At 44.3% G+C, this 14,144-nt stretch overlaps 1 protein-coding gene across 1 annotated transcript in view; it reads right to left on the minus strand.

Annotated features, from left to right (window-relative positions):
• Window positions 1-397: 397 nt before the first annotated feature.
• GAREM1 (GRB2 associated regulator of MAPK1 subtype 1) overlaps window positions 398-14,144 on the minus strand; it is a 93,408-nt gene continuing 79,661 nt past the window's right edge. Inside the window, exons 4-6 of the mRNA XM_026051591.1 lie at window positions 11,139-12,311; window positions 5,465-5,634; window positions 398-2,151 (exon numbers count right to left, since the gene is read on the minus strand). Of these exons, the coding sequence (XP_025907376.1) occupies window positions 1,239-2,151; window positions 5,465-5,634; window positions 11,139-12,311 (2,256 nt within the window). The 3' untranslated portion in view covers window positions 398-1,238. The remainder of the gene's footprint in view (window positions 2,152-5,464; window positions 5,635-11,138; window positions 12,312-14,144) is intronic.

A 14,144-nucleotide genomic window follows, 5' to 3' on the forward strand; every position in this document is an offset into this window, starting at 1 on the left:
TTGAACTAGTGTCTTGAGATGTTACTGTCTCTTCCACGTTGATGCCCTGAGTGATGCTACGTAACCCACCTCCTCCTGGCCCACTACAAGCAACGCAGGGGAAATTTCCAACTTCTCCAACACGTCGTGGAGGCAAGGCTCGAATTCTCGCTTGGGCCCTTCTCACCTGCACTGCACGCGCCGCTTCTCCTCCTTCCCTCTCCCTGGGGTTCCATCGCAAGCGCATCCCACGGGACAACCACCACTGCCTACGCAGATCCCACCGCAGGCACCGGGCAGGACACGGAGCACATTGTCAGGCGCTCGTGACCTCGGCAGAGGCAACACAACGCGCTGCCTTTTGCCRGAGCAGGGAAGCGGAGCCGGGCGAACGAGCCGGGCTGTGACGGGGACGGGCGGGATCCGCTGCTGGAMGAGTTTCCAAGCGCCGTTCCCATGAGAAAGCCGCACGCCCAGGAGCCAGGCTGCTCGCCCGAGCCATCCGGCTACAAAAGCAACTTTGGAAATCTACAGGTCATAAACTTTTAATTGGCCAGGGCAGAGCAGCTCTGTAGGAAAATYCCCCCTTCTCCCTCCCTTTGGGGCAAGGAACTCAAGGAGACTTTTGTTTCAAAATATTTAACTCTTTTTGCTCAAAGTACCATGGAGAACGTATCCACACYACAGGTAGTCAGGAAGAGACTGTTAATAAAAAAGAGGCTGCAAGGACAGCGTGTTAGTAGCACTTCACAGCAACTCAACACTTTCAGATGTAGTGTCAAAAAAGATGTTTTTGTGTATCTGAACATGCTTTTGATAACAGAAAAGCCATGAAAAAGTCAACACAGCATGTTGACAAATATTACTTGAACAGAAATAATCCCTTAAGAAATACATTTTTTTGCAGTTAACAAAAAACTGTAAACTAGATTGGTGTGTCTTTCAGCATCAAATTATTCRGTAATAAATACGACTAAGTCTTAACAGACTACGGAGTAAAAATTCCCTTAATGTCCAGTTTTTAGCAGCTGTTGAATGTTCAGGGATGCACAAGGCACACCTCTGCAGATTCTCTACCTTTATTATTGACATACAAAAAGAAAAAAAGATCTGTTCACCGCTCAAACTTTTGTCTGCATAGTAAGTATTCTTCTACTACTATTTACAGGAAGGGCTTTTAGTGCAAAAAACAGGAAGTGATGCATTAGCTGAAGGGCATCGAGCACACCTCGCACAGTCTCATTAAAAACCAGTCAGCGTCACATTTTTGGCCGCCAGCCATTAATGAACTGCAGGATTTTCTTAACCTGCAATTTGCTTAGCTTGAAGTCCTCTGAAAGGATCTCTTCTGTAAGCTGAACCAGTAAATTGCCATCAATCTTCTCCGTAACAAAGAATGAGATGACATCTTCTGACAGGCCAATAAACCGCAGCGATTTGGACACTTCCTCTACGGAGAGTCCCGAGAGGTCTGTGGGTGGCTGCCAGGGGGAGCCGTCCCCACAAGACCTCGGTGCCAGCTGGAGGTGGAGGGGAGACGAGAAGGGGTAAGAGGCAGAGAAAGTGTCCTGCAGGCCCTTCTTAACCAGGTACTGATCTTCCAAGAGGTCTCCTGAATCGGTTTTGGATTCCTCCTCGGCACCATCTATTTTGAGYGGCAGGGGACACGTGTCTACGTCTGGTTTCTCTCCCCCTGCTTTGGGCGCGCGAGGAGGTAAGGCAGGACACGAGTGACTCTGCTTGGTGCTGCTGACCGCTAGGGTTTTCTCATCAGTGCATTCCAGGGAGTAACTGGCTGACTTTGGGCAGCTGGAGACGGTGTTAGGAAACTCTGCTGGCGTCAGCGGAGAGTTGTCCTCAGGGAGATCACACCCATCGAAGTCAAAAGTTAAAGGTGCTGGACAGTTTCTCTTTGGCGTGCCTGGAATCTTCTGCCTGGGGTAGCTATAGCTCCTGCTTGGATCTAGCAGGAAATCATTCCTGTTTAGACCTTCAGTGGTTCCTGAAAAATGGTTTGGCCAAGATAACCTACAAGACAGAGCTTCAGCTGAGGGGCTTCCAAAAGGCATCGTGCTATCAGGCTCTTTGGATTCGGTTTTCATCATGTTACAGGGGTAGCAGGACACAGGTGTGCTCTCCGTTGTGTTTGTGTTGTCACTCTCTGTGACGTTGCTTAAGGGACAAAGCAGAAAGGATTGTGTTAGTACAAAAAATATGGCATTTAAGTAAACCTATAAATCAACTGACAAAACCCGAGGGCRGCTGTCACGAAGACAGAATCGTTTTCCTTGTGGGAAAACATTTGAGACTTGAATTAACAATACATTTGAATAATGCATTGACAGTTCTGTTACTTTTTCTGGAAGCCTGACAAAATGTTTATATACCCCAAAACCTCATGAGAAAGACTCATGTCTTGGTTCTCCAAGCTCAAATAAAAACATAGATGTCTCAATTCAACTCTGTGCTATCTCCCAAATACTCACATCTTCTACAGTCTAATTCTGGAACAGTCTCACATATAGTAGATGAATTAGAAAAAAAAACAGTGTTTTCTATTTATGGACCTCAAATGTGTTGCACTACACCAAAGCTCCTAAGAGGGACCGGTCACCACTGCATTAGACACAAGTTTGAGCAACGTAACATACAATCAAAAGCTCTTTTTGGGCCAACAATTTTATTTGCTGCAGAACTTGCACGCATCCAGAGCACAGGATGCTTCCTCAGGGCTCACTGGTAAAAATCATAGCTCTACAATAATATAGAATAAGTTAATGCTTATTGATATTGGAATATTTTCTTACCTGGAAAGGTAATCAGACTCATCTGTATGTGTTGAAAGATCATGCTTTACACCGACCCCGCTGTGACTTGTTTATGTGTCTATATTTTAGAACTTATGATGGGAAAAATTGCTTTTCAAAGGCTCCTAAAGAAAGTTACCCTGACCTACTTCTAAGTCGAAAATTAAGCTCAGCCTGTCCAAGGTAACTGATGGTTTATACTCAGGTGTCCTTGAGAGACAGAGATGCTAACAAAAGTTGAAATCTATTAACAAAAGTGAATGTTTGCTGCTTCTATATCACTCTGTAGAAGAAAGCCTGAAGGACTCGGTGGATCTTTGGAATTTCTGGCCGATCAGCCAGATTACTGGGCAGACAATTAGTAGAATTATAAAATCCTTACCTAACTTAATGGAAGGAAACCAACAATTGAAGTAATTGCTTTAGTTAGTCTCATTTCTCTCCTAGAAATTAGTAACTTGGGAAAGAAGCTAGGCTGTCATTCTACGACAGCTCCTTGAAAACTGCTTGAGGAGGACAGCAGTGTTCAGAAAAAGAGCARAGTTTTGAATGGAGTGACCCAGCAGGTAGTTGCCTCAAGCAGGAAGCCAGCCTAGGCTTGCCGTGCCCAAATCCCAAATGCAAAGTACGGATGCACAAGAGCAGCTCTCATCTATATCCCTGGGAGATGAGTTTTAACACTTCACCACAAGAGTCCCTGTTTCCTTCTCTATCCCTCTATCCTACATCTCCACTCTATACCCTCTCAAACTTTCTTGTTTCCTGTTYGTATCATGAAAACAAGTCTGCCTCTTCAAGCAGCTAAAAGCGTAAAACAGTAGAGATTTTTTTTTTGTCAACAAAATACACTCGCAGATGGTCATTTCTGGCTGCTTAAAGGCAGAAATGATGGGAAAATTGGTGTAACATGCAGAGCACAAAGCTTTTTTCTTTTTCTTTTTTTTGCTTTTCTTTTCACAAATCTAGCCACTGGGCTGTTCAGTTCAGAGAAGGCAGTCAATGAGGTGTTCTAAATAACTAACCATAGAGAGAAATTAATTGATTGATCCTGTTTCCGTTCTCTAATCCAATATTAGAAATGGGAACATTTAATGATTTAAAAGAGTAATAGAATTACTGAAAACCAATAAAGTACCGTTTTCTGAGTACTTCCTTATTCATCTCCCAACAAAATAAACCCTCTGGGATTCGGTGCCAGGGAATGCAAGAGAAAACTCAAATACAGTTACGTTAGTTAGGCATTGGACATTTATACACTCAAGTAAGGATAAATTACATATTTTTTGTATGTTTTTAAAATATTGGCTACTCCCCCTCATGAGCCAGAGAGTAGCTGATGAATAAAACTGACAAGACTGGAAAAGCAACTTCACCAGTCATCAGGTTACTCCACAGATGACCATTTTTCTAGCTGCTTCTTTGCAGCAGCAAGTTAATGCTATCAAAATYGAGATATCTGGTCTGGAGTCGAGCTGCCTAAGAATTCCATACAAACTTTGCAAAGTCCCAGACACATATATCAAGTGCAAGCCTGAGGAACTTTATTTTTCAGTATCTTCCTGTTTTCTTGGGAGGCAGATGTATTCTTAGCTATGAAGACAGGAAAACACATTTAGTGGCTAAATGCTGGGTGGTCTTGTGCTCAGTATCCTGTGGAGTAGGCCTTGGGAGAACCACCCAACAGGCATTCACAAAAACAAATGGGCAGCTTCAATCCAGAGTGAACACTGCCAGAGACACAAGACCAAGCTGCAAGTGTGTAGCAGAGCTCAGAAAGGCAAGTTCAGCATGTCATGTATATCAGCTTCAACCAGAATGAAATAAATATCAATGAATTTTTGATTTTCAGATCAAATTCCTCTTGATTCTCCTCTTTCTTAGGAAAAAAATTGAAGAGATACCAACATAATGGCAACAAACTCAAGTCAAAAGTGAAGTAAGGTTTCAAAAGGCTATATACTTTCTAAAGYCAAAAGAAGAATGCTGCACTGCAAAGAAAAGGTATGCAACCAGGTAATTCAGAATCCAGTGCCAACTTGCTGAAGTMGATTTTCTAGTTTGTGCTGAAGTGGGTTTGATCTGGAAGCTGCCTGGCCCCATTCCACTTCATGTGACTTTGTACTCAATGGTGTCTGGTGACCTCTCTTTTCCTAATCACACCCTGCCAGTTGGTTCACATATAGCTGGCAAAACAATTTCTGGATTATCACTCCCTTTGTGCTCCCTTCCCCAAGTTTATCAAGGACTTGTTGCACTGCGTGCATATAGCATTGACATTCCACCTGAAATCTATCTTTGAGATGCTCTCCTTTATATATTCAAAGTCCTATCCCTAAAAACTTTTGCTTTTCAATCAAGTACATAGAACAGTATAAGATTTTCCACTTAGATAACCTGTGCCAATTTACGATAGGATTACCAGTAGCCTCATGTGCAGGCATTTAATATAAACAGCTACCTCCTGTAGAGTACAATTTCTGCTGGAGCTCTGTTTCCCCTTCAATTTTTAAAAATAGGTTAGCCCATTTCAGGGAAACTCAGCAACTCTGCAACAGCGTCAGACGTTTATAAACAGGCACCTTCAAAATGAACACATCAGTCTGGTTTCAAGAGGGCTAAATTTAACTTTCTTAAAAGGCAAGGTGCTAGAATGAGGCGCTCACACCTCCAACACATACATGTTGTGCAGTCCKGAAGAATAGTAGGACAGAGTGGGGCTGGGCGAGCGCGTCTGCTGCCGTGCCGGCTTCGCTGTGCGAGGAGGGATGGAGGGACTGGTGGAGGAGGACGGCTTTGAACTCCGTGGTGGAACCGGGGGAGCGTTCAGGAGCCTGCATTCCTCTCTCACCTGTGCAAGAGAAGAGTATGGAAGTAAAAGCTAGAAAATCGGGGTAGCAGCACTCTGAAACTGATGAAACACAGGCTTATTTTCCAAGAGGCAATCAACACAGGAGAGGACAATAATACTGAGTGTATATATTTACACCAGTATATGGCTGCCATAAGGACCTCCAAAAGAATGCCTTACACCGAGTGGTTATTAATTATCTTTTTAGGGAGCTTTTTATTAAAAAGCTTGAAATCTGTTCACTTAAAAAGGGGTAGATTGAAAACAATTCAAAAGAGCCTTTCAGTAACACACAAAATCCGACTGTTCTAGATATTTTATGATCTGTAAGAAGAAATTCATTAGGCTTAAACTCCATTAATTCTGCTTATTTAGATGTAACAATCCAAGCTTGCAAGATGAAAAGCTTTCACAGACTTTCATGTTTCATAACTTATTTTGCCAGCGCTACTCAGCCAAGCAGCTAGAGGACAATTCCCAGCTCCATCCCTCAGGAACGCTTCATGTAGCTGCCATTTCCCAGCCACATCCAYGGCATAAATAAACTGCAGGGAAGCGCTACAAGTGACTGGAACTGGGCTGCTGGTTCCCCTGGCTGCTCTTGCTTCACTTCTGCTCCAGTCGGGGTGCTCCCAGGCCCGGGCTGAGCTCTCCCTTCCGCTCAGCGCCCAGCAGAGGGCACGGCGGCCCCAGCCGAGCTCCCGCTCCCTAGCCCAGCACCTTTGCAAGGGCTGCTTCCAGTGCCAAACCTGGGGAAGCACGAGGGCTTCAGTTGTTTTTTAAATTGGTTACCTTATAAATATATTACATATTTCCATTTTTTTCCTCTTCTGCCTGCACAAAGAAAGAACGAAGCCTTAAGCTCCAGTCAGGAGCCTGAAATGCACACAGACGTGGATGCCGGGATCTGGATCTTCAGTCCTTCTGCAGCTCCCAAAGATGAATTCCGGGGTCAAGGTAAGTGCAAAATGTACAGGTTGAAAGACACGGGGCAGAAGAGCCCCTTAAAATAATGAACCACTTATCGGGATGGATTTCAGGCAAAAGAACTTCTTGTCTCCAAGTGGATTTCCAGGTCACATAATGGATCTTGCCTCCAGGATCAGTGTTGAGAGACACCACTTTAGTGAAGCAAATGATACGGAGAGAAATATAAGCAAGATCTGGGGTTTTGCTAAGTGCTGCTGAGATTGCCATGATGCATGCACAACACAAAAAAATATGTATGACTTTTACTATTAAAGCAGATTAGGTCTTTTCTTACCTTAAGTTTCTCCAAAACTAACTTTACAAAAAACTAGCAACAAAGCCAATAGGCTTATTTATTGCAGTTTATTTATTTGTCCAGTCAAGAGCAAATTAGCAGGATACATCCCCATAGAAAAAAAAAATTAAAAAAAAAAAAAGGCTGAATTCAGGCCTTAAATTTGTCAACACATACTTGGGAGAGCAGCTTTGTTTACTATGCATAAAGGTGAGCAAGGTTACCAAAAATTAGACTGCCAGACAAGATTTTTAAGGACTCACCACCTACCCCACGCAGGAAGAGACCTCATGTTCTCCTTCTCTGAAATAGTCTTAGATGCAACAGGAAAGAGAAACTCTCATTCTGTCTGGAAGTCACAGTTTATTTTCCAAGTTTAACAGCACTGCAGAACTAAAAGTGAACTTAGCAATTCCACAACACATAATTAGCAATTAAAGTGATTTAATTTATTTAAAAACAAAATAAAAGTGGAACCTTTTGCAATTCGCTTCAGTGCTTTCAAAATGTAACAACCCATTTAGTACTTATGTGAAATGGAAAATTGGGGACTGGGACATTGTAGAACATTTTTTCCCTAATTCAGAACAAGTCAGAATTACAGGAAATGCCCAACAGCATAAAACACTGAAATAAATCTTSCTCTAAGGGTTCTTATTTGCTGTCTTGCAAAAAAAAAAAAGGAATCAATTTTATTCATGTTTGTTATTGAATTCAGGCATAAAACTCTTCAACCATTTTAGTGCTGTGCCCCAAGGATGCCTAAGGACTTTTTTTTCCCCTCGTCAGACTAGGCAAAGTTAATACATGGTGCTACTGAACACATACCATGGGGCTAGAGAGACCACTCAGGGGAGCTCTCGGAGCACTGCAGATGGTCAAGGGGTTAAAGAAATACCTTACTGGAGGGGCTACTGGCATTCAGAGGTACTGTTGTAACACACAATACCCAGCTCCCTTGCTGACCTGCACTGTAGATCAGAATTAGGCTGTAAATAATATCAGTTTGTAGTCCCAGTTATTCCCTGTCACAAGACTGTGACTCCTGCTGCCAGACTCGGCTCTCAGGAAGCACAGCAGATGAATAACACAGAGAGATTTTGCAGATTAAACTAGCAAGAATGATGGCAAAACTTCACTGCAGATGTAGCCTCGTTGGTCCAAGAGTCCAGACAGCAGAGGACATCCACGGTGTGGTAAAATGATTGACTTGATGGCTGCTCCTAGGAAATACTCCTTCACCCTACAGCTCTAGCTGACAGGGCTGCCTATTTATGCAAATATAAAGCACATTTGCACAGCAATAGCTCTGCATTCAAACGTGTCTGTGTTCAAACACCCCAGTCTCTGAACCAGCCATGGTGAGCCCTTTTTAATGGTGTACGGTGCTAAAGGTACTTTAAAAAGCCCTATAACCTCATTCACTTTGCTTAGTGCCAGCTGCCACCATCCTGTCAGCACCTGGACCCTGGGCTGTCACAGCCCAGTGCCTGCTCTATACGTTGCTCAAAATACCCCGGGAAGGGCCTGTTTTGGCCGTGGGGCTCTTCAAGAAGGGCTGCCATGAAGTGTGCTTGCCCCCTTCCAGCGCTGTGAATGTCCGAGCTGCAGCAGGGCCCGAGACGTGCTCAGGGACCTGATTTACTGCAGCTGAGACTGCCCGGGTGGAAAAACAAAACAGCACAAAACCCCAAAAAATAACAAAACCAGTTGCTGCTATTGCCACGAGTAAAGCAATTTAATGTCCCTTGCTTGCAGAACTTTGAACTTCCGGCATATTCCATCTGGGACATGCCTTAAATCAATCAGGAAAACAGTCTCTGATTTTACCCCAATTAAGTGTTTGAGGGCTGAAGGAACTCTGCAGTTACAGGCCTTAATTCAAAGTCTGTTTTCTTTTCCTTCTGCCTCCATGCTATTTGGCTTTTCCTCACAGGTATTTAGAAAATGCATGTTATTAGGATGCTTTTATCCTGCATGTGAGAAGAAAAAAATAAAAGCTGCTGAAATACTGGAGTGTCCTTCTCTCCTACAAATAGCACCCGTACACATATTTTAAATTTAGGGCATGTGAAAATATTATTGCCRGCCAAACTCTGCAGAAATGCTATGGAATATCATTTTAGGGGGTGTGATGACTAAACCTCATGTTCATCAGCAGCCACTGAGATCTATTTATTCTATAAATACCCTACATGGAAACCACACAAACATCTTCTCAACTTCGACCCACTCACGAATTCAGCCGGTCACTGATACCCATCCCAGGGCTGTTCCAGGAAGCCACAAACCCGATTACCCCGTCTATGGGGATGCAATTCAGAAATTCTTTTTATGAGGTTATGCCTCTGTCCACTCTGAGACGCCATCTAATAACTTTAGCAGAGATGAGCTCTCTTGCACGGCCAGAAGGCAGCACCAGACCTGCTGTGAGCACTCACCCCYACTGCCTCGGCCGGCGAACGCACCCAACAGCGCGCTCTCCAGGATGACCCTGGGCGGCCATTGCCGTGGCRATACACACATGTACCCCAAACGCCACCCCAGTGAGAGGCCTGAGGAAGGGCTTCCCAACGCCCCCGGTTCTCCCTAAGGAGCGGGCTGACCCTCGGCACCGTGGCAGCGCTGCTGGGAGCCGCCAGGCCCTGCCCTGCAAGCTGGGCGGCCCTTGCGGTCTCGTGCCCGCTCCCTCACGGCGGCCCTGCCGCCCGTTTGACCCCAGGCCGCAGAAATCACAGCAGGAAACTAATCATTTTCCAGGTTCAGATCTGGCTCCCTGCCCAGGCACGGAGTGCCAGAGCCAGCACAGAAGAGAAGGCGGGAGCATGTGGCTGGGAAAGGAGGAGGAGGAGGAGGTGGGCCGGGTTGCATCAGCGCAGGCTGCCGGGGAACCTCGGCGCGTACGGGGCAGGCTGGCGCCCGCCCAAACCTCTTGGATGGAGCTTAGGTACATACCTGACCTCCAAAGCAAGGAGTGTGCTTGGGTTCCAGCACTTAGACATAACATGTAAACACTCTTTGCGAAGAGGACATAATGTTTTTTACTTCCTATCTCTGCTGGAGCTGCCGTGGCTGCTTTTTTTCCACCATTCTGGTGGCACAGTCCAAGCCCTGCATCCGTACGCTTCAGGTTTGCGCTGGCACTTCTCTCTCCCTCCTCTCCTAGCTGTAACTGCCTAGCGGAATAAGCAGGTTAATCCATCGAGAGCTAACCCAGCTCAACTAATCGAACCTTAATTTTCAAACAGATCAKTTTTTCAGCCGGACCACAGTCTGACTCTCTGGGCTACTGCCAACCCTGTGCAGTGGCAATACAAAAAGGATGGGATCAGCCACCCAGAAACACATGATTTAAGCATTTATGATTCAAATTTTGCCAGTTTCCAAAAAGTTTTCTGTGAGGGAACTTTCTCCTTTTTTATTGATTAATGCTTAAGATGATGTCAGGAGATCTTATGACTGGTAGACTTGCCACTCAGTTCACAGAAGTTTCCACCAAGTTTCAGGTTTGGAAGAATGATTTCTTCGTAAGTTTACAATAGCAATTCTGGGCCTGGAAACACACAGTTTTTGGGAAGACTCATTGATGAACTCTGCAGAGTTACCATTTAAACATGCTTTCTTTAAGCAGACAACATAGAGCAGTAAATTTAGTTTTGGCTTGGTAAAGCTTGGTTGAAGACAATGGCACTTAATATTCTTCAAAATATGCCATAAACTTGCAAAGGAGAAAATAAGGTCTCATTAATACACACCGCAAATCTGTAGAAACTGTAGACATTCCTACTACCAGAGACTGTTAACTGAAGACACAGACGTGATCTCTATCAGGCAATTCCAAGCAGGTTCCTGTCTCATATACTTCAAACACTGAAAATTTGAGGAAAATATGCAGTATTTGCAGAGAGATGATGCAGAAAGCAAGGAAAGCAAAGTATTGAAAGCAAGGAAAGCAATGTATTGACCTGAAAATCCACAGTTCTTGTTTGTGAGACCAAAAAGGCAATAAATAACCCCTAGGAGTTTCAGGATCAAATGACTATTTGATCTTTGATTTCAAACAGATCTCTTATGATTTTTAGCACACTTGATAGGCAATTAGTTGAAGCACATCATCTCTCACCCTTTCCTTGCCATCCCCCTGCCCACTCCCCATCAAGATCTCCTCTAAAAATAATCCCAAGCATACTCTTCACCTGCTAGAACAAAAATAAAACAACATGAGTCAAGCCAGACTTACTGCTTCTGATTTGGGAGGCACTGGAGGTGGAGGTAGGGAAACATCTGAAGACTTGGGTGTTGCTCCGATAGTCCCAGGCACAGGAAGAGGTGCTTTCTTTGATCGGAAAGAGCCTCTGTAGTTGTCACATTTGTTCTTTTCACTTAGTGAGCGAGTAAGAGGCTGGTCCCCAGGCTTTCCTGATCCTTGGTCCAACCACAGCTCTTCATAAGGAAGTTCTTGTTTAGCAGGTAGGTACAATGTTCCTTCACCAAATTCAGGAGAAAGATAGTCACTGCTACTGTCCCCAGAATCGGGGTACTGAAGAGCATCGTGAGAAAACAGGGCCCATTCATTACACAAGTCCCTGCAACCGTGAAGATTCACTTCACTATTCCCGTGCAAATTGTTTCCATAGACACACACCGACAGCCGATGGAAGGACTGAGTAAGCTCATCCCGGGCATAGCTCAGGGAATTTGGCACGTGGCTGTGCCCAGTGCATCGACTTTTTTTCGGGCTCTTGCAATCTTCATTCCAGTCAGTTTTCACATCTCGCACGGCACGGGAATATTCATCTATGTCAAACTGTTCCTGGCATATATTAAACCAGTGCTGGATGAGGGATTCATGCCACAGTTCCCCCTTCACAAGGCTGTCAGGTAGGGTAAATTTTGGAAGTGTCAAGTGCAATGGAAAATGCATTGGAATAATTTTGTTGCCACGAAGCACACAACAAACCACCACAGTCTTGGTTTGAATGTTGACAAACTTGTATCTGTGCCCTTCCCGGATAAAATGCAGGTCGTAAGGGTTTCTTGGTGTAGGACTTGGCACAGTTACATTAACAGGCAGCCGGGTTTTTTCAACTATATTGCGAATTGTGTGCTCACCTTCCTGCATCTGCACCTCCAATGGGCTGCGGGTGCTAAACCTGCCTTTACACTGGAAAGGGAGACTGATGCTTTCGTTGGTCCTGTGGTTCATGCAGATGAGGCAGGGCATCTTGCCTCTGCCCAGCTTGCTAATTGAGTTRAGTTTCCCAATTTTCTTGAAGATGGTGTTGAGCCGTGACTTCTCCTTAGAAGATTTTGCATAAAGGATTTCTGCTTGCCCCATTAAAGTGAGCTCATCTCCAGTGCTAAGCGTAATGTTGTAAACTTCGGTGTCTTCATTACATTCACCTGAAGCCACCTGCAAAATAATAAGAAAAAGTCTGAAGGTTTTCAGCTCATACCAAATCTATTCAGAGTGTACTTATAAACTGTATTTTGAAAGAAACTAATTTCAATTGTAAAGCTGAGTAGCTCAATGCAAGGTTTATAGTCTCGAGATCGGCCAAGAAAGATTTTGGTTGTGCCACACATTCTCATTATCTTATGTGTGGGGAAAGTCACCTGAAATTATCAAAGACAATATTAGAACATACACAAACTTTTTATTTTTTTATTTTTTTTTTAAGACAGGACAAATCTACATGTCCCAACAACTCAAACAGCCTCTTGTGTCAAGCAGCTATGATAGACCATATCTGGATTTCCTGGACATCTTTTCCCTCCCACCTTTTTTTTTGCTGCTTTCTGATACTCATGTGCCAGGATTTTGAGGGAAGCAAACATCCTTCTACCATCTTCAATTCCCTGAGGAGCAGAAAGGTGATCTCATCATTACAGATGAAGCATATCCCTTTGATATAATCTCTTCCAGGCTACTGGGAATGAGAGATGACATCTATTCCCTGAAGGAGAAGTCAAGAGTATTGGTTCTATCCCATCTGCCAAACTCCCCCCTGCTTCCTTGCTCTCCTAGTCATAGACTTCCTTCCTCATTTTTGATCATAATTGCTATTTAGGAGATTAAACAACATATGCACAGCCATGTGTGCGCTTTTCTCTATGGAAAGTGCACTGCAGAGAGAGGAAAAACAACAACAACAACAACAAAAAACAGACGTCCAAGGCTCATTTGTTGCTCAAGTTATTTCCTTAAGACTGGAATAACTCTTTACAGACAAGAGTAAAAGAGACTCTATGCCCTATTTGGGTGGCTTCACATGTAAGGTGTTTCTTGAAGACCTAACAGAACTCACCCAGAACTTCCTCAGCAGCAGCAGATGTCTATTCACAAAAGAAGGAACACCAGAAAAACACCAGTGCCCTGCTATAGACCATATTACTAAAGGAATACTGAATATGATTAAAAATTTGCAGCTGAAAAAACACGCAAAAACAGTAAATCCCCTCTTTACCTACAAAACCCGCAAAAACTTCATTTAGCTGCAATGAAGTTGCAGCTTCAGCTTGGACTGAAGTCCAAATACCAGGCTTCAAACTCCATTTTCATCACAAAGTGGGCACTGCATGAACTCAGAGTATAATTCCAGCTAGTTATAACCATTGTAAAATCACTCTTCGCTGTGCAAGTTGTGCTCTGCCACTTTTCTGCCTTCGCTAGGTTGGGCTTATGCTCTGCGAGCCCGTCAGAGCGAGCGCGGAGCAGCTGCTCGAGGTGTTGCGCCCTCTCGGCTTTCCAGTTGCAGTACTTCCTGAGAGGAAGTCATTCCAGTTCCACATTATCTAAACACACACTAATTAGTCTAATCCAGGAAACTGCTAGAATTTTATTGTACATAATACTCACTCACAGTTTATACCGCTGGCCAGACGAGATTATGAAACACCAGGGCATGAAAGGAAGGCAGTCAGGCCTTACTGATAACACACAAGTGATGCTCRTTGCCCTTTTCTCCTCAAAGCCACCACAGAGAGCCTCACTCAGCCTGCAGCCACGGAGGTAGTTTTGACTCGGGCGAAGCTGATAAGGGTTGAGAACACACAGTGCTCTGTGCACATATCAGCCAATTCTCCCCCTTTCTCTTTTGGAAGGGCAGATTCGGTAAGCAAAGTAGTTACTAGAACCTACAGATACTTGCTTGGACAACGCAAGCCACATTCWCCATAACTCAGACTTGGTGATGAGTCACTGCACACCCTCACGTCCCCAGAGGCCCTGCCAGGAGCGCGGGAG

The sequence above is a fragment of the Nothoprocta perdicaria genome, unplaced genomic scaffold (assembly GCF_003342845.1).
Source record: "Nothoprocta perdicaria isolate Ctin4 unplaced genomic scaffold, notPer1 scaffold_77, whole genome shotgun sequence".
In the NCBI taxonomy this organism is placed as follows: domain Eukaryota; kingdom Metazoa; phylum Chordata; class Aves; order Tinamiformes; family Tinamidae; genus Nothoprocta; species Nothoprocta perdicaria.